Consider the following 20,678-nt stretch of genomic DNA (forward strand, 5'->3'; position numbering starts at 1 on the left):
GAGCAGCCCCTTTGGGGGCCGCCGCCCAGCAAGGCCCTGCCCAGGCTGCAGACCCCGGGCTCGGCCCTGGGCGGACCCCGCTGCAGTGGCCCCCCCGGTCCGCCCGGGGCGCTGTGGCTGCGGCTGGTCCGGAGGGGGCGGTGAAGCCTTGGGGAGGGGAGGGGAGAGGGGAGTGTTGGAGGCGCCGGAGCCGAGCACCGCCGGGCGGGCGGGGAGGAGGAGGAGCCGGGGCGGGCTGGCGGGCGGCCGGGTGGCGGCGGCGGCGGCGGCATGGCGGAGCCGAGCGGGGCCGAGACGAGGCCCCCGATTCGGGTCACCGTCAAGACCCCTAAGGACAAGGAGGAAATTGTGATCTGCGATCGAGCCTCGGTCAAGGAGGTAGTACGGGTGGTGGGGATTGGGGGGGTGCGGAGGAGTGGTCTGTGAAGAGGGGGGTGTCTCTGAGACCGTCGGGCGTATGGGAGGGCCGGGGAGAGGAGGGCGGGGGCCCAGCAGGCACTCGGGGAAGCGGGAGGGAAGAGGCGGCGGGTAGGGGGCGTCCTGCGAGGTCGATCCGGGGTAGCGTGGCGCGTGTTTGGGAAGGGAGGCCGGGGTTTGCCTTGTGGCCTGGTCTGGGGGCGTGGTGGAGTTGGAAGAGGACACCTTGCACAGGCAAGGGGGAAGGACCCTGTGTTGGAGAGGAGTGTTTGCGCCGCTTACTAGCGGGGGTTCGAGGCGCTGAGGCAGGGTGGGAGCCGGGCAAGGTGCGGAGGCCGGATAGTGGGCGCGGGGCGCAGGCGAGGAAAGCTCCAGGCTTCTACTGTGCGTCTCAGAGAACGCCCAGCATTCTGACGCCCGGCCGGTGCGGGGGGAGGATTTCCCTCTGCCGGGATCTTTGCTACTCTTTCAAATCAAGGTAGTTGCGTTTGGTTCTCAGCCCCTCTGGGATTTACACAAGGTGCAGTAGGTGCTCAAGAAAAATGTGGTGAATGACTGAATGAGGGAATATTGCTGTGTTCACCACCCGCCTGTGGCGGCTCCAGAATTTCACAGAGGCGGGGCTAAGATAGGCTTTCTGGTTGGGAAGGAGGGATCTGGAAGCTGCCTTTGCTTAGCAAGTGCACTGTTTTTACTTAGAGTGTAAGTTTGGGTTGGTAGGGGGGTTGCGGATAGATGTAGAGTCTTAACTCTTTCCAAGCCAGCTTTTAGTGCCATTATTGCCCTTCCCCCAACCTTATAAAATGACTCCATTCCAGAATTGAAATCATTTTCGCTGCAAAGCTGAATTTGGTATCAGCTCTAGTTGAGAGGATCCATGTTTTTGGTTCAGAGCTTGGGCTTCGGTATCGAGGCCTAAGTTCCAGTCTGCCCGGGGCAAGTTTCCTAACTGCTTTGATTCTCAGTTTTCTTGTCTTTAAAATGGAGATAATTGTTAACATGTATCTCATGGGATTTAGACTCTGAATGGTTAGTGCTTTTATAAATAACGTGTTACCTGGTAACTGGTTAAGGGTCAGCTGGTTAAGGGTCTGGCGTTGTCACTGCTTTGGCTCAGGTCACTGTGTGGCTTGGGTTCGAACCCTGGTCCAGGAACTTCTGCATGCTGTGAATGTGGCCAATAAATATGTAAATACCTAAATAAATAAGTGGGATCTGTTTATCATCATTGTCACAAGAACACTGGAAATAAAGAGAGGAAAAAGACTTGGGGTCTGAGAAGAGAAGGCTGAAGGGAGACAGGGCCTGGGCCCAAGGCTGTTGAAGGAGTTGGGATGGTGAGAACTGCCTAGGCAGTACCCTCACGGGGAACTGGGTGGAGGGACTGAAGATGGAGTGGCAGATAGAAGTGAAGTCTTTCTTGGAGTTCCCTTCGTGGCTCAGTGGTAATGAACCCAACTAGTATCCACGAGGACACGGGTTCGATCCCTGGCCTCGCTCATTGGGTTGGGGATCCATTGTTGCCGTAAGCTGTGGTGTAAGCCGCAGATGCAGCTCAGATCCCGAGTTGCTGTGGCTGTGGCATAGGTCAGCAGGTGCAGCTCCAATTCGACCCCTAGCCTGGGAACTTCCATACACTGCGGGTGCAGCCCTAAAAAGACAAAAAAAAAAAAAAGAAGAAGGAGCAAAGGGTTTCTAGGGTGGGAGTCCCCAGGGTAGAGCTCTCTCTAGTCCAGCTCCTTCAGAAAGGAGCTGCTTATTGCAACTAGAGGAGTGGAATTAGAACCGCTGAAAGGACTTCCCAAGACTAGAGCAGAGGCTCTTGAAGAAGCGGCAGAGTCCCTTGTTGGTGGAGCCCAGGCAGCCTCCACAGTGACCTTTGCCTCTTGATCACAGTTCAAAGAGGAAATCTCCCGGAGATTTAAGGCTCAGCAGGATCAGCTGGTCCTGATCTTCGCGGGCAAGATCCTCAAGGATGGGGACACATTGAACCAGCATGGGATCAAGGATGGGCTCACTGTCCATCTGGTCATCAAGACCCCTCAGAAGTAAGTTCAGGAGAGGAGCAGGTCCAGCTTCGGGTTGGGCTTTTTTTACCCCCACTGATGCTTTGTCACCCGTAGTTCCACTGTACATCTAAGGCCTTTGCCAAGGCCCAGGAAGGTGCCTCTTGGATGGATTGCCAGAAAGCCCTGTGAGCTCATCTCCAGGGGAAAGGAACCTGACTTACCTCTCCCTGAATGCCCCGAAGATAGAGGATCCTGGAGTTCCCTGGTGGCTTAGTGGGTTAAGGATTCGGCATTGTCACTGCAGCGGCTTGGGTCACTGCTGTGGGGCAGGTTCAATCCTTGGCCCTGGAACTTCCACATGCTGTGGGTGTGGCCCAAAAAAAGGCTCTTCTCTCCCTCTGTCTGATTTACTGATTCCCTGCAGCACTACCCTGCCTTAGCCTCAGGGTTGCTTAGGAAGTTAGGGCCCTAGCTGCATAGCAAACAGAAATCCTTGTCTTCCCTTTTGTGTTCGCTTCAACTAGGATTTTTCTTTCTGTCCTCAGGGCTCAAGATCAGACCACTGCCACTGCTTCTTCCCCTTCCACTCCAGACCCAGCCTCAGCACCCTCCACCACGCCTGCTTCACCCGCCACCCCTGCCCAGCCCTCCACCTCTGGCAGTGCCGCTTCGGATACTGGCAGTGGAAGCCGAAGGAGCAGTGGAGGAGGTCCCTCCCCAGGGACTGGGGAGGGACCTCCCAGTGCCACTGCATCCATACTCTGTAAGCCCTTAGGAAGGAGGGCACTGTCCTGTTCGGGGCTGGGGAGTTGGGGAAAGCCAGGAGGAGGAGAAAATATAGTCCCTGTTCCTGGCCCAGTGGAGATAGGGGACCCCTGGACATAGGGTTCCAGACAGTGGTACTTGAGCCAAATGGGACAGGAAACCAGTCTCTGAGGGCTTCCCAGAAGAAGGAGCATGGCAAAATGTTAAGCATGAGGAGGAATATGGGGCTGGGGATACGTGGAACCCTAGGTGAGGATATTGGTGTTTGGGGAAAGTGGGTTAACAGTGGCCAGTTGGGGAATATTTATTTGCTCATTCACTAGGCCATCACCAGTTGCCCTCTCTGTGCTCAGTGCTGTGCCTGACTGTCAGCCTTTGCCATCAAAGAGGTTTTGGTCTAGTAGGCTCACATCTCTCTGCCAGCAGCAGATCAGGGCTGGGGCTGTGGAAATGACTGGCAAAGGGAGATGTGAGAAGCAGAGGGCCCATCGTGGAGTCCTGATCAGTGACTCTGGCCACGTAGGGGAAGAGTCTTGTGACAGACCGTGACCCTGCCCCCTCCCCACAGCTGGCTTTGGGGGCATCCTGGGCCTGGGCAGCCTGGGCCTGGGCTCCGCCAACTTCATGGAACTGCAGCAGCAGATGCAGAGGCAGCTGATGTCCAATCCTGAGATGCTGTCGCAGATCATGGAGAACCCCCTGGTCCAGGACATGATGTCTAACCCTGACCTGATGCGCCACATGATCATGGCCAACCCTCAGATGCAGCAGCTGATGGAGCGAAACCCTGAGATCAGCCACATGCTCAACAACCCTGAGCTCATGAGGCAGGTGGGTCTGAGAGAAGGTTGGGGTGTGGAGGACACCTGTGCCCTGCCTATACCCTGTCTGGCCTTTTTCCACCTTTTTCTACCTTGATTTGTTCATCTATTCATTTATTCAGCAGCCATGTTTTGAACACAGGGTATAGTGATGAAAAGACATAGATCCTAGTTTTCCAGGAACTTCTAGTCTCAAAGGGAAGTGGGACAAGTAAGCAGGCAGTTAAAATATAGTGTGGTCAGTGCTATCATAGGGACAGTCACAGGATCCCCTTGGAGCACACAGAAGGACTCCTGACCCTACCCTGGGGCTCAGAGGAGGCCCTAAAGGAAGTGCCACCCACACTGAGATCCAAAAGAGGAAGAATGAACCAGAGGAAGAAAAAGAGAAGAGTATTCAGGGAGTTCCTGTCATGGCTCAGCGGGATCGAACCCGACTAGGATCCATGAGGACGTGGGTTTTATCCCTGGCCTCACTCACTAGGTTAAGGATCTAGTGTTTCCATGAGCTGTGGTGTAGGTTGCAGACGGGGCTCGGATCTTGTGTGGCTGTGGCTGTGGTATAGGCCAGCTGCTGTTGCTCCAATTCGACCCCTAGACTAAGAGCTTCCATATGCTGCAGGTGTGGTCTTAAAAAAAAAAAGAAGAAGAAGAGTATTCAGGGCCAAGGGACAGCAAATGCAGAGGCCTGGGAATGAAAGAATTGGGGATATGTGGGGCCAGGTGGGTAAGGGCGACCCAGGGAGGTGGTTTGGTGTTGGTTGGTCTTTGGGAGCTCCATCTCATGGCCATCCACCAGGAGATGGGGGTTAGATGATCTCAGCGGAGAGCTGTGGATACTACTGCTGGACTTACCAGAAGATAAGTTCCAGAAGGACAGGGATTTGCAAGTGTTTTGTTCACTGCCTAGAATAATGCCTGGGATGTAGTAGTCTCTTGTTACATACTTATTAAATGAATGCATTGTGGGATAAGAGATCAGAGTCTAGTCATGGACGTGGAAGTGTCTAAGAAGAGGCAAGTGTGAAGCAAATTTGGGAAGAAGGACACGGGAAGAAGGCATTCCAAGATGAATGAGCTATGCTTATTTTCTCTGTTATGTGCTGCTGTCCCCTAGAGTTGACATAGGCCACCCCTTCCTCATTGAGTGAGCCACTGGCTCCCAAGAAAAAGCTCCCATTCTGTTTCTGGTTCAGTCAGGCCAAAGACCTAGGGTGGGGTCTGGAAAGTCTTGGTAGCATTGTCCCAGCTTAAATCCTCCCCCCCGCCCCCCGCCGCTCCCCGCCCCCACAACTTGCAGTTATTTACCAGGAGCCATAGTATGGTCTCGGTCAGACAGACCTACCTGGCCCTGAAACCCTGTCTCTACCACTAACTAGCTGTGTCCCAAGCAGTCAGTCGCTGAGCCTATTTTCTCATTTGCTAAATAGTGTCAGAAAAACCTACACCAGAAGGTTATCATGGGGATTCAATGACTTGAATTCTGTAAATTACTTAGCCTAGTCCCTGTATGTGTTGTATTCAGTAGATATTAATTTTCTCTTTTGCTTCCCCTCCTTTCTCTTGTCCTTTCTTATTCCTTTGTGCTCCCTGACCCTTCTGAGGATCCACTAAACCTGAGGGCCTTACTAAACCTGAGCCCCCACTCCGTCTGGGGTCATTGTATCCCCAAAAGCCAGCCAGAATACCCACAGGGAGGCAGAGTGGAAGCCAAGATTACAGTAGAGGAAGAAAGTCCAGTTCACCCTACTCCCTGCCACTTGGGTCAGTTCCTGGGCCCTGGACCTAATTCTAATGCAGTCCCCCTCCTTAGGGCCCACTTTTTTCCAAGCTTGATGATCCCCTAGTTCCAGGACCATTTTCTCCCTTTTCCTTTTCCTCCAGACGATGGAGCTTGCTCGGAATCCAGCCATGATGCAGGAGATGATGCGGAACCAGGACCGGGCCCTGAGCAACCTGGAGAGCATCCCCGGAGGGTATAATGCCCTCCGCCGCATGTACACGGACATCCAGGAGCCCATGTTTAGTGCCGCCCGGGAACAGGTAGGGCCAGGGGCTGGGCCGTGGAAGGGCAGTCTGGGCTTGGGCTTACCTGCTCCCAGACCCCGGCAAGCCTAAAGTGCTGCCTGCTCCTCTTTCCTTTCCTTGCCCCCTGAGGGTGGGCCTTGGCTTGAAAGTGGTTCTCACAGTGCAGAGCCAGGGATGGTCCAACTTGACATGGGAGCGAGGCACTAGGGCAGAAGATAGCAGAGTTCGCTAGGGAAATGGGGGAGGCGCAGCGCCCAAGGGATGTGACAGACTTCTTGCACCAAGGGCTCAAAGGTTGTGGGACAGGCCTGGGGTCAAACAGCCAACCCTAGCACAGTGTGTCTCAAGTGTGGTCCCCAGATCACCTGAATTAGAATCACCTGCGGACCTTCATAGTGCAATTCTTAGTCCCCACCTTTGAGCTACTTATTGACTCAATCTCTGGAATCAGGCCCTGGGAATATATACTTTAAAAAAAATGCCTTATGAATGCTTTCCAAATATACAAAAAGCATAGATAAAAATACAGCATTCTCTCATATCCTTGAGGCCCTGACATGTTGCCATATATATAGTTGCAGTGTCTTTAGGGGTTCTTTTTTAAAGTTTAATTTACACTAAATACATTATACATTTCAAAACTCAAAAGTTGGAATTCCCTTGTGGCGCAGGAGGTTAAGATTACACATTATCACTGCAGCAGCTCTGGCCACTACTGTGGCATGGGTTCTATCCCTGGCCTGGGAACTTTGACATGCCACTGCGGGCATGGCCAATAAAAAAACCTTCAAGAGTTATACAAAATAAACAAAAGGGCATTTAAAAAAGGGTGGAAAATGGGAGTTCCCATTGTGGCATAGCGGGTTAAGAATCCAACTAGTATCCATGAGGATGCTGGTTCGATCCCTGGCTTCGCTCAGTGGGTTAAAGGATCCAGTGGTGTAGGTTGAGGCTCGGATCTGACGTTGCTGTGGCTGGCAACTGCAGCTCCCATTCGACCCCTAGCCTGAGACCTTCCATATGCTGTGGGTGTGGCCCTAAAAAAGCCAAAAAAAAAAAAGCTGTGGAAATGTATATAAGCTCAACGAAGATGTACAAAAGGGACCCTCCTATTTCCATCTCCCAGCCACCTCTTTTCCAGAGTTAACAAATGTCGTTAGTATCTTGTATGTTTTCGTAGACATATTCAGTATTAGCAGATGCACTATTACAGACAGAATCGCAGCCTTCACATACCCCTTCTCCATCTTACACCCCTCTTTCCCTCTCTGGAGCTAACTACCACCCTGAAGCTGGTGTTGGTCATTTCAGTTCTTTTATTACCTGTGTATGTATCCATAAATAACCTGTGGTATCATTTTACATATTTTTTGACTTTTCTCTAAGTGCTATCATGTCGTTCATATAATTTTAAGCTTGCTTTTTGAAAACATTGAAACATGTTTTATTGAAGAATAGTTGCAGAAAGATGCCCCCACTTTTTTTGTCTTTTTGCCTTTTCTAGGGCTGCTCCCACAGCATATGGAGGTTCCCAGGCTAGGGGTCTAATTGGAGCTGTAGCCACAGCCACAGCAATGCGGGATCCGAGCCCCATCTGTGACCTACACCACAGCTCATGGCAACGTCGGATCCCTGACCCACTGGGCAAGGCCAGGGATTGAACCCGCAACCTCATGGTTCCTAGTTGGATTCGTTAACCACTGAGCCACGAAGGGAACTCCAAGATGCACTTATTTTTGAGTGTATAGCATGATGGGTTTTCACAAACTGGACACACACCCCTAACTAGCACCCAGGTGGGAGGGTGGGACCTCACGTTACTTTTTCCTTGTGGAAAGGAGCAAGCACCACATCCTGAGTGGCCCATCCAGTCCCAACAGCTTCCTTGTTCATGCCCTCTCTGTCCTATACCTGGTCTCCACAAATGACTGTGTGTGCCTTGCTAACTCTGTCCCTGCAATGATACCACATTATTGTTATTCTTTTTCTTTTTTTTACATTTTTTGGCTGGCCTGCGGCATATGGAGTTCCTGGGCAGTTCCAAGCTGCAGTTGCTGAAGACCGAACCTGCATTCTTGTGCTCCAGAGATGACTCCGATCCTACTGAGCCACAGAGGAGCTCCATTTTTCTTTTTTTTTTTTTTTTGGCCACCCTGTGGCATATGGAATTCCTGGGCCAGTGATTAGATCTGAGCTGCAGCTGTGACACTGCCGGATCCTTAACCCACAGTTGGGGGATCAAACTGTGTCTCATTCTCCCAAGACACCACCAGTCCTGTTGCCCCACAGTGGGAACTCCACATTGTCTTACTTAAGTCTGGGCATCAGGTAGGGTGAACCTCTCCCTCTCCCCCACCTTAGCATTGCTCTTGCAAATTTTAGAAAGTGCTGATAGGGATCAACTGTGAGTTTTTAAAGGAATTTAACTTTTACTTTATTTAAGTATTTAATTAAAAATGTATATCAACTCATGTTGCAACAGAAGAGAGGGTAGGAGAAAAAATGTAATTGTAATGTATACATGTAAGGATAACCTGACCCCCCTTGCTGTACAGTGGGAAAATAAAAAAACTAAAAAATTATAAAAAAAAATGTATATCAAAGTAATGCATGTACCTGTTTTAAAAAAAAACAGTTGCAACAGAACAAAGGGTGGGGAAGAAAAATGTAATTGTAATGTATACATGTAAGGGTAACTTGATCCCCTTGCTGTACAGTGGGAAAATAAAATAAAAAAATAAAAAATTAAAAAAATTAAAAAAACCCAACTAGTGGGGCAAAGTTTATAACAAGTACACAGCTAATTCTGATGTACTCTAACATGTGAGAACCACTGGTTCGGCTAAAAAAACATAGCATTAAGAAAAAAAACAGAAGGAACATAGCATTTGGCATCAACAAACCTGGATTCAGATACCTGCATCATCATTCTTTTGTTTGTTTGTTTGTTTTAGGTCCGAACCTGCAGCATATGGATGTTCCAAGGCTAGGGGTTTAATCAGAGCTATAGCTGCTGGCCTACGCCACAGCCACAGCCATGCCAGATCCAAGCTGCGTCTGCAACCTATACCACAGCTCATGGCAACACTGGATCCTTAACCCACTGATCCAGGCCAGGGATTGAACCTTCAAGTTCATAGTTCCTAGTCGGATTCACTTCCACTGCACCACGACAGGAACTCCTGCATCATCGCTCTTTACTGGTGTGATTTTAAGTGAGTTGCTTGACCTCCCTGAGTCTTCGCTTCCTTGAGACAATGTAGTATAGCAGTGTTCTCAGTCATTTTAGTCTCTGGACCCCTTTATACACTTAAAAATTTGGGGGGACCCCAAAGAGCGTTTGTTTGTGTGGGTTAGGTCTATTGATACTCACTATATCTGAAGTTAAAACTGAAAATTTTAAAAAATTAACAATGCGGAGTTCCCGTCATGGCACAGTGGTTAACGAATCCAACTAGGAACCATGAGGTTGCGGGTTCGGTCCCTGCCCTTGCTCAGTGGGTTAACGATCCGGCGTTGCCGTGAGCTGTGGTGTAGGTTGCAGACACGGCTCAGATCCCGCGTTGCTGTGGCTTTGGCGTAGGCCAGTGGCTACAGCTCCGATTAGATCCCTAGCCTGGGAACCTCCATATGCCGCAGAAGTGGCCCAAAGAAATAGCAAAAAAAAGACCAAAAAATAAAAAATAAAAAAATAACAATGCTTAAAAATACCATAAATCCTTTACACAGTATCATAAAATAGCATGTTCTTTTGAAAAATAACTTTATTTTCCAAAACAAAACTTTATAGCAAAGAATGGCCTTGTTTGGCATTTTCACACATCTCTTAAATGTCTAGCTTACTACAAGACTGCTGAAGGAGTTCCTGTCATGGGTCAGTGGTAAAGACCCTGACTAGTATCCATGAGGATGTGGGTTCCATCCCTGGCCTTGCTCAGGGGGTTAAGGATCCAGCGTTGCCGTGAGCTATGGTGTAGGTCACAGATGTGGCTCAGATCCCAAGTGCTATGGCTCTGGTGTAGGCCGGTAGCTACAGATCTGACTCAACCCCTAGCCTGGGATTTTCCAAATGCCTCAGGTATGGCCGTAAACGTACAAAAAAAAAAAAAAAAAAAAAAAAAAAAAAAAAAAAAAAAGACTGCTGGATGCTCAGATCTGCTTCTTCATTCGTTGTGTTGCAATGTCACCTATTATGTAGGCTTTGGAAAACTCCACTCCAGAGAATGAGAGTGAAAAAGGCAAATCACATTTTAGGATTATAAAAAATGGCTTTTAAACCTTGCAGGGGTCCTAGGGCCACACTTTGAGACTATTTGTGTCCTAGGATCACACTTTGAGGATGTTGTAGGGCGTTTACGTTGTGGCTCAGTGGTAACAAACCCAACCAGTAACCTTGAGGATGTGGGTTCAATCCCTGGCCTTGCTCAGTGGGTTAAGGATCCAGCATTGGTGTGAGCTGTGATGCAGGTTGCAGACGTGGCTCAGCTCCTTCGTCATTGTGGCTGTTGTAGGCCTGCAACTATAGCTCCGATTTGACCCCTAGCCTAGGAACTTCCATATGCCACACATTTGGCCCTAAAAAAACAAACAAAAAAAGGGATATTGATTCAGGCACATAGTAGGTGCTCAATAAATGGCAGCCGTTATCACTTTAGGGAATTCAGGGAAAGAGGTTCAATCCTTAGGGTGAACCAAGAAGAGCAAAGCAGGACCCAGAACTAGGTAGGGTTGGGTGCTAGGCAAGTTACCAGAACAGGAAATCTGAAATGTTGACAAAGACCGAAACTGGTGCATAAACCCTAGCCTGCAAGCCCTGTTATCTGAACAAGCATCTGCTAAGGCGAAGGAACTGCAGCTCAGAGCAGGAGAGTCCTTCATCAGCCCTGGTCCCTATGACCCACTTCGGATAAACAGGAAACGTGCCTGGGGAGTTCCCATCGTGGTGCAGTGGAAATGAATCTGACTAGGAACCATGAGGTTGTGGGTTCAATCCCTGGTCTTGCTCAGTGGGTTAAGGATCGGGTGTTTCCCTGAGCTGTGGTGTAGGTCGCAGGCTCAGCTTGGATCTGGCATTGCTGTGGCTGTGGCGTAGGCTGGCAGCAACAGCTCTGATTCGACCCCTAGCCTGGGAACCTCCATGTGCCACAGGTGAGGCCCTAAAAAGCAAAGCAAAAAAAAAAAAAAGAAAGAAAAGACTGGATGTGAAACTCCATGGCAGGGAGGGGCCGAGGCTGCTCAGGCACCCCCTGCTTGGGTCAGGACCACCCAGGAACTCAGGAGAGGGAAGCTGAGCAAGGGAATGCGGTCTGGGACTCCCTCAGCCAGCACCCACCTTGGACTGAGCTGTTTCCTGGGTGCTGGTAGGCCCAGAGGAGGGAGGTTCAGGTGCTGCTTGGGCAGCCCACCATACAGCGGGTACAGACCCTGAGATGATCCTGGGTACCACGGTGCAGGGCCTGGTGCTGAGGGGACTGTTTCACTGAAGCAGACAGGCTGAGGAGATAGGCAGGGAGGGTTGGGGAAAGAGGAGATTACATGGAGGAAGCAACAGAAGGAGGAGAAGACCTACGGAGGTGGGTTCAGCCAGATATGTGTCACATTAAGGGGCTCCATTGTGTGTCTGGATGGACAGAATGCTGCATGGAGGACCTGGGGGTGAGGGAGAGGGTTCTGCAGTTAGTCTTGGACCAAGGTGGCTGGAAAAGGGAGAGCTGGAGACAAATCAGGGTTGGAGTAGAGAGCCAGGTCCCATCAAGCCAGTCATTACTTATTGAGCACCTACTAGTGTCAGGGGCCAGGGGTCCAAAGGTGAGTCTGGCGTTGTCTCTGCCTCTTAAGAACCAAGGAAAACAAATATCTCATGACACAACAGGAAGGGTATGTGTAAAGCACTGGAGAGCATAGAGGAGGTTAGAAACCAAATATTCAGAGCCAGCAGGAGAGATGGGCCCTTTCCAGGTATCTGAGGGGTTCAGTTATCCAGTCATTAGCATCAGCCAGCTCCCACTCTGCAGGACAAGGGTGAAGCTGCCTATCGTGGGGTCAGAAATTGACCTGAGGACTACAAGGTCTTAGATCTCTCTCCCTTTCCTGGGGTAGGGGAGGCTATTAGGTGAGAGGAAAGAAAGGGCCTAGCCCTTATCCCTGATTTGTTTCAGTCCTTAACCCAAAACCTTTCCCTCCTCCCAGTTTGGCAACAATCCCTTCTCTTCCCTGGCCGGGAACTCCGACAGCTCATCCTCCCAGCCTCTGCGGACTGAGAATCGAGAGCCCCTCCCTAACCCCTGGAGCCCCTCGCCCCCCACCTCCCAGGCCCCCGGGTCCGGTGGGGAGGGCACCGGAGGATCGGGGACCAGCCAGGTGCACCCGACAGTCTCGAACCCCTTTGGGATCAATGCGGCTAGCCTGGGGTCAGGTATGTCCTAGGTTGGAAGGAGCTTAGTGGGGTCACCAGGGCAGTCCCTCTGTCCCAGGACTGAATGGGGTTCATACTGCTCCAGAATATCGAAGACAGAGGTGAGACTGTATTGAAGCCACAGGGTGGGGTGGGGGGTGGTCTGCAGCCTGGAGTGGTGGCTCCACCCCTCAGAGGGTGAGGGTTGGTTCTGACCCCGTCCTTCTGTCCCTAGAAGTAACCTCAGTAATGGCTCATGAATAAAGTAGGCCCCACCTCATAAGCTGTTTCAACACCACTGGTACTCTCCATTGTAAGTGGGTCAGATTGGGAAGGGGGTGTGTGGGAGAGGAATCGGGACAGGTAGATGTGAGGCTGGGGGAGAGGGACATGCAGAGCTGCCTCGTACCGAAGTGCAGGTTGTGCACTGCTCAACCCTGGGAGATGCCCTGTTTAATCTGGACTATGACTATACATACCTATGGCCCTAAGGATGTGTGGTAGATGCCTTGATTTCTCTGTACCATGAGAGACGTCTTGATTGGGAAAGTTTCTTCCTCTCTGTGTGCTTATTTTCTAAATAAGGGATTTGAACCTAATGCATGGTTTTAAAATTGTACTTCTGAGTCCTGAGGGGCCTGAACTATCTCCAGGATGAGAGAAGACCAAATGGGAAAGGCTCCAGGCCTCTTGCCCCAGCTCCAACCAGACCACTGACATACTTGGTTTCCAAGAGAGACTTGGTTTGAGGACAGGGTCTCTGCTGCTAAGACAAATTTGAAAATCATCGGTCTAGGTGATCTTTCGTCAGATCCTTTCAATTCTGACATCATCTGAACCTGTGGCAGGAACAGTCCAGAGGGGCATGAATCAGACCCAGTTTGCAACTGGCCTGTCCTTAGGAAAGTAGGTGTGGAAGGAGCCAGGCCAAAGCAGGGTGAGGTGACATTGGAGTCAAGAGAGACTTGGACCCCTGCCCCTCTACTTGGGTGCCCGTTTCACCATTGCCTTTCTGTGTTTTGTAACCACTCAGTGTCTGAAGTGAGGTAGATGAAGTGAGGCATCTGGTTTCCACCTGGACCCCTTTTCTCTTGTTTTATTGGTTTCCTCCTTCTTGTCCTAGGGATGTTCAACAGCCCAGAAATGCAGGCCCTCCTCCAGCAGATCTCTGAGAACCCCCAGCTGATGCAGAACGTGATATCGGCCCCCTACATGCGCAGCATGATGCAGACACTTGCCCAGAACCCTGACTTTGCTGCTCAGGTATGGACCTGGCATGAGGGGAGCGTGTTGGGGCCGTTACTTGTCATGATCAAAACCCTCCAGAGCCAGATTGCCTGGGTTTGTATGTTGAGCTCTGCCAACTTCCTAGCTGTGTGAGCCAAGCAAGTCATATAACCTCCCAGCTTCTTCGTCCGTAAAATGGTAATAACAATAGCTCCTGCCTCGGAGAGTTGTGAGGCTTAAATGAGTTAATGACATAAAGCGCTGACTTCCCTGGTGGTCTAGTGGTTAGGATATGGTGCTTTCACCGCTGTGGCCCGGGTTCAATCCCTGATCTGGGAACCGAGATCCACATCAAGCTGCTGTGGGACAATGATAAACTAAAATAAAGTGCTTAGCACATGTCATGGCCCAGAGCGAACCCCATGTAACCAGAAATGTTAGCTATCACCGTTGTCGTCAGACTGGCTCCTGACTCTTGTGCTCCTCCACAGGATAGTTCTGTTTCCTCTCACTTGTCCCACTTAGGCCTTCAGGATACTTTGAGATCCTTGGAAAAGCTGGCCAGATTTCCTACAGTGGTGGGGGCGCCCAGGGAGACTGAGGGGGCATTCTGAGGGTGGGTAGGCCCAGGCCTCCCCCTACTACCTTCACCCTGGCAGATGATGGTGAACGTGCCGCTTTTCGCGGGGAACCCCCAGCTGCAGGAGCAGCTCCGCCTGCAGCTCCCGGTCTTCCTGCAGCAGGTAAGCGAGGAGCCTGGAGGGGTGGAGGTTAAGGGCCAAGGTGGACCTGGCGGCCCAGTGGGTGAAACTTAAGGGAGGGGCCGAGTCTGGCTCTGGACTCAGAGTCTAGGCTGCCTCCTCTCTCCTGCCACCTCCTGTTGCCTCTCTCTGCTGTCTCCCACCAGATGCAGAACCCAGAGTCGCTCTCCATTCTCACCAATCCCCGCGCCATGCAGGCGCTGCTGCAGATCCAGCAGGGACTGCAGACCTTGCAGACCGAGGCCCCCGGGCTGGTACCCAGGTGAGGGTAGAGGGCAGGTGGGCAGCAAGATTCTGGCTACTCCTTCCCCTCAACCCCTGTCTCTACCACTCTCTGAATCGCCGTTGTGTCTCTGAGGGTCTCTTTTCCTATTTCTTCCAACCACTTTTCTCTCTGGATCTCACGTCCCCATCCCTTTCTCAGAGGTGGTGCCCTACCTCTTGGTCTCTCCTGCCTGCAGCCTTGGCTCCTTTGGGATGTCCCGGACCCCAGCACCCTCGGCAGGCAGCAGTGCCGGGTCTGCACCCGAGGCTCCCACCTCCTCGCCAGCCGCGCCAGCCACATCGTCTCCAACAGGGGCCTCCAGTGCTCAGCAGCAGCTTATGCAGCAGATGATCCAGCTTTTGGCTGGAAGTGGAAACTCACAGGTACCTGGGGCAGTGGGGCTGCTGCTAAGACCACCACTTCCATCCTGGCAGTGTTAAGGGGAGCAGTAGAATGGAAAAAGTAGAGCAGGCTTCAGAGTCAGCCAGAGTTGGTTTTAGTTCCTGCTCTGCTACTTGCCAGCCTTGGGCAAGTTACCAATCTTCTATAAGTTTAGTTCCCACAGCTGTAAAATAGAGATGAGAATAGTAATAGCACTTACCAACAGCTTTGGTACTGGGCTATGTGCCTTATATAGACATATGAGCTCATTTATTTTCTTCCTCACTACAGCCTTGCAAGGAAATTATTATTATTATTTCTACTTTACAAAAGGGGAAAACTAAAGCGAGGTTAAGTGGCTTGCTCAGAGTCACACAGCTAGTAAGTATTGGTGCCAAAATTCAAACCGCGGTATGCTGGCTCCAGAATTTACGTTTTAACCACTGTTATACCACTTCTGCTCATATCAGGGGACTCTTGATAATTAAAGCAGTCTCCATCTCTGAGACAAGAGAGGAGGATTCTGGGAGGTGAGGTGATCAGAGCCCCCATCTGTCACGTAGTCAAGGCCTAGGGTTTGCAGGGAGGGGTGGGAATGACCTCGGGTGGGCAGGCCCCTTAACCTTTCTCTGGCTTCTATGACTCATCTGGGAAAAACCTTTTAACAGAAATGTTAGCGTGCCTAGCTCTGAGTGAGGCACAGAAAGGGCTGGACGAAGGGATCGCCAAGGCCCAGGTCAGCTTAAATTGTGTGGACCGTGGTGGAAACAGCTCATTGGAAAGGCCTCTTGGACTGCATGTTGGGGGCCTCTGGGATGGCTGGGCTCCTTCCAGCTCTGAGTCTTCTATTTATGATCTAGGCTAGTGCTTCCTAAACAACCCTTGGGAGAAACACTTCCGGGAGATGTTCATAGGAGTGTCAAAAATGAAAAGCCTTCTCTTTTGTAAATAACTGTGTTGGTTGAATTGTTAAACAAAATTAAACAGGTTCTTGCTTTCCTGGGGCCCTTCTCTGACCTTTAATGTGGCCGTGTGAGATGATTGTGCCAGGAGGGGGTTTGGAGGTGGTGTTTAGCATGCATCTTGTCGACCACAGAACATTCGGCTTTTGGAGTGCCTGTTAACGTCTCTAGAGTGTTGATGGAAAACAGGAATCTAGGCTGATTGAGGCTTATCTATAATTTTGAATTTTAAGAATGTGCTGACTTAAGGGAGTTCCCGTTGTGGCGCAGCGAAAACGAATCCGACTAGAAACCATGAGGTTGCGGATTCAATCCCTGGCCTTGCTCAGTGGGTTAAGGATTCGGCTTTGCCGCGAGCTATGGTGTAGGTCACAGACATGGCTTGGATCTGGCGTTGCTGTGGCTGTGGCCGGCAGCTGTAGCTCCAATTCAACCCCTAGCCTGGGAACCTCCATATACCATGGGTGCAGCCCTAAAAAGACAAAAGAAAAAAAAAAAAAAAGAATTTGCTGGCTTATGATTACAGAATTGTTCAGTGACGTGGGGCACCAGTCCCTTGGCCCCTGTTTGCAGCTCACCAACCTCTGCCCCACTGGTCGACTCTGAGGATGTTCACAAAGACCTGCTTGTTGTCTTCTCTCCATTACAAACCCTTGAATCAGATAGGCCCCCTGGGGTTGGTCCTGTGCCTGCTTCACAAGGCCTGTCCCCTCCAGGTGCAGACGCCAGAAGTGAGATTTCAGCAGCAGCTGGAGCAGCTCAACTCCATGGGCTTCATCAATCGTGAAGCCAACCTGCAGGCCCTGATCGCCACAGGAGGGGACATCAACGCAGCTATCGAGAGACTCCTGGGCTCTCAGCTCTCCTAATCCCTCGGCTCAGACCTCCTGCTTCTCGCGTCCCTCCATGCCAGTGTTTGGTTCCTCTGTCAGTCCCGACCCTCTGCAGCTTGTCATCCCTTCTGTCTTCTCCTTTGTCCTCTCCAGAGAGCAGGGCGACTATGGAGGTGGGGGCCCCAGCCCCGTAGCTCTGAGAATTCCACTTGTACTTCTCCCCCTCTTGCTGAATCTTCCCTCCTGGTCCTGCTTGAGCAGAGCTATTGAAACAGTTTTCGCAGTTTGGTCGATTGGCCCCACCTCCTTGCCCCACAACCACCTTTTATAGTCTTCAAACTTCTCTGTGGCCATGCAGAGTTGAAGGAGGAACCGACTCTCTGGTTTATTGGAACAGGGTCTTCCGTCTGTACCACTAGGGTTTTATCTTACGTTTACTTCTGGTAACTCTTCTTTCTTTCCCCTCCCCACCCCCCCCATCCCTTTCCATCTCCAGCCTAACCAATGCTAGACTTTCCTACTCGAAATGAGGGGCGGGTGAGACAGGCTGTGATTTTCCTCCTCACCCCTGTTCTGGTCCCTTCATCCGGCGCTTTTGTATGGGGGTCTGTTAGGACTTCCAGGTGGAAGAAGATGCCTTTTCTCCCTGTCTGAAGGGAGAGATGAGACTCAGCCCTCTGGGGAAGAAATTAACAAGCCCTGGACCAGCCCTATGGAGAATGGCACAGGGGAGAGGGGAGCGGGATTTTTCTGGAGAAGAGAATGGAGGAAACAGCCTCAGTAAAAGGCTTGGAGGTTGGAACTGACAGGGAATGGAAGCACTAATCGTTCTTTGAGGCCGGAGAGTCCAGGCTCAGGCCTGGCAAAGGCGACTGAGAGATGCCAATGGAATTTGAGTTGAAGAAAAGGGCTCAATGGCGCTGAGCAGTGTGGCTCACAGGGGGCTATATGGGTTCTGTTTCCTCAGTTACACACGCTTATATATAGACATACACATTTCCATGAACACAGGACCTGCCTGTGTCTCCAGGTACCCGTGATTTAAGACTCTTTCAAAAGACATGAAAGTGATTGGGGTCTGTCTCAGCAGTGTGTGTGTGGGTGGGTGGGTGCATGAATGCATGCACGCACATGGGTGCATGTGAGCTGAGTGGGAGGGTGGATTCCTTGCTGACTTCTGGTTCAGCCTTCTCCCCCACCAGAGAGAAGTAGGCAAAAGGGCCAATCTAGGTCTGGAATAAAGAACAGCCTGGGGAGCTAGGTCCCCCGGGGGCTCTGGCTGCTGGGTAGCCCAAGGGTAGTGTGGGTCCCCCTTCTGAAGCTGTCAGGGCTGTGACCAGTGCCCTTATTGCCCGTCCCCTACTTGCTTTCGGGGAATAGTAGAGGGTCTTTTCCTCGAGGACCCCTGCCTCTGGCATCGTAGCCCCTGCCCTTTGAGTTCTTCACTATTTCCCTCCAGGCCAGAAAGTTCTATTTGAGGAAGGAGAGGAGAGGACAACGATGATGCCTTTGATCTGGAGTTGGACATGGCTCTATTGGAGCACAGAGGAGGCTCACATCACCTCCTCCCTCTGCTACTTAACCCAGCTGCTTCGAGGACCCAATGCTCAGAATATGGAGGCAAGAGGAACAGAAATTTCTCCAAGTGGGAAGGGGCCCCAACAATCCGGAGAGGACGTCTGTGTGGCTTTCCCTCCCTCCCTACCCCCCAACTCCCACACTGGCCTTTGTAAATAAATGGTGTGGTCTTTGTTGTGAGGGTGTCGTGATGTTTGTTTTGTGGGGAGAGGAGGCTGGCTGAAGAGAGCTTCTTGGTTTTAGAGGGCACTTGTAAAGTAGGATCTCGAATTTGAAATTGGGTTCAGGTAGCACAGGTGTTCAGGGACATTAAAGCTAAAGGGATAACTGATCGTGGGGCTATCTATAATCTATGGTTTAGGAATGGGAAGGATTGCTTTCCCCCATTCCCCATCGCCACACCCTAAGTTAGCAGGTCCCATCCCCTACCCATAGGTCAGGGCTGAGAGAGGGATGTATGAAAAGTGCTGAGAATATGGCTAGGTCCTTAGTTCCATCACCTGATCATTTGACAAGACTGCCTTCTTACCCCAGGTTAAAAGGTCAAAACAAAACAAACCCTTGCATCCAGATCTCATGCAAGTCAAGTTTTATCAAAAAAAAAAAAAAATCACTGAATTTCCATTGTGGCTCAGCGGTAACAAACCCAAGTAGTATCCATGAGGACATGGGTTCGATCCCTGGCCCCTCTCAGTGGGTTAAGGATCTGGTGCTGCCACGAGCTGTGGTGCAGGTTGCAGACCTGATACAGATCTGGTGTGGCTGTGGCTGTGGCGTAGGCCAGTGACTACAACTGATTTTACCCCCTAGCATGGGAACTTCCATATTCTGCAAGTTCTGCCATAAAAAAAGTATCAAAAAAAAAAAAAATCAATGGGCTGAAGTTCCTGATGTGGCTCAGTGGTTAATGAATCCATCTAGGAACCATGAGGTCGTGGGTTCGATCCCTGGCCTTGCTCAGTGGGTTAAGGATCCAGTGTTGCCACGAGCTGTGGTGTAGTTTGCAGACATGGCTCTGATCTGGTGTTGCTGTGGCTGTGGTGTAGGCCGGTGGCTACAGCTCCGATTGGATCCCTAGCCTGGGAACCTCCATATGCCGCAGGTATGGCCCTAGAAAAAGGCAAAAAAAAAAAAAAAAAAAAAAAAAATCAAAGGGCCAACAAGATTGGCTGGGACTCCGAAGAGAAAAGAAGTCTTTAAAGGCTGCCCTTCATCCAGGCAGGTTTTGCCAATTGGGAAAAGGCTGCTGAGAGGCTGAGCTGTGCTTTTAAGGGCCCTGAAGGATTGGGAGCTAGAGAAATCTGGGGACAGCTAAAGATAGAGATGCTGGTAAAGATCCACTTGGACGAGGACACCTAAGGATGAATCAGGAGTAAACCAGTCTCTCATACTGCAGCCTAGTGTCCTACCGTCCTCAGTAGTCCAGAAATTCTCAAGTCTCAAACTTAGTCCCAGATTGCTAGTGTCTCCAGATGCTGGGTAGAAGCAAGCAGAAATCTCAAGGAACTTAATACTGACTTAGACCTCAAAAGTATTGTGATTATTAATTTTTCAGATAAAACATCAACCATGTTAAGAATCAAGCACTTAAAGAAATCAGGCAATGAAAGTGAAAGCAAACAAATAACAGACAACAGACAATTACCACATATTGGAATTACACAGAAATGAAAACAGGAGTTCCCGACATGGCTCAGCGGAAATGAATCTGACTAGGATTGACAAGGATGCAGGTTCGATCCCTGGCCTTGCTCAGTGGGTTAAAGATCTGGCGTTGCTGTGAGCTATGGTGTAGGACACAGATGCGGTTCGGTTCGGGTGTGGCTGTGGCTGTGCCTAGGCCATCGACTACAGCTTCAATTAGACCCCTAGCTTGGGAACCTCCATATCCAGAGGGTGTGGCACTAAAAAGACAAAAAAGAAAAAAGAAAAACAACTGCTTAATAGTTCAAGAAGAATAAGCAAAGTTTAGAAATTTCAGCAGAGACCTGAAACTACCCAGACATAGCACAGTTGGGAAAGAAAAAAAAAAAAAAGCAAATAGAAATTTTAGCTAGAAAAACACAATACATGAAACTAAAGTCTCAATAGATGGGTTTAATAACATATTAGACATAGCTAAGAAGAGAATTGGTAGATTATAGAAATAAAATGAAACTTGGAAAGATAAGAGGATGGGAAATACAGGAGAGATAGTAAGCTGAGTTGAATTATGTTTAATTGGAGTCCTAGGAGAG

The 20,678-nt window shown here is 50.5% G+C and overlaps 1 protein-coding gene across 1 annotated transcript; it reads left to right on the forward strand.

The window, feature by feature from the left end:
- On the forward strand, positions 177–18,621 carry UBQLN4 (ubiquilin 4). The gene is made up of 11 exons (XM_003125701.5): positions 177–378; positions 2,314–2,465; positions 2,972–3,189; positions 3,760–4,022; positions 5,897–6,055; positions 12,230–12,455; positions 13,558–13,697; positions 14,321–14,404; positions 14,569–14,684; positions 14,884–15,070; positions 16,747–18,621. Exons 1-11 carry the CDS (start codon positions 271–273, stop codon positions 16,897–16,899), a joined length of 1,806 nt encoding a protein of 601 aa, XP_003125749.1. The 5' UTR covers positions 177–270; the 3' UTR covers positions 16,900–18,621.

This window comes from Sus scrofa, chromosome 4 (assembly GCF_000003025.6).
Source record: "Sus scrofa isolate TJ Tabasco breed Duroc chromosome 4, Sscrofa11.1, whole genome shotgun sequence".
Classification (NCBI taxonomy): Eukaryota; Metazoa; Chordata; class Mammalia; order Artiodactyla; family Suidae; genus Sus; species Sus scrofa.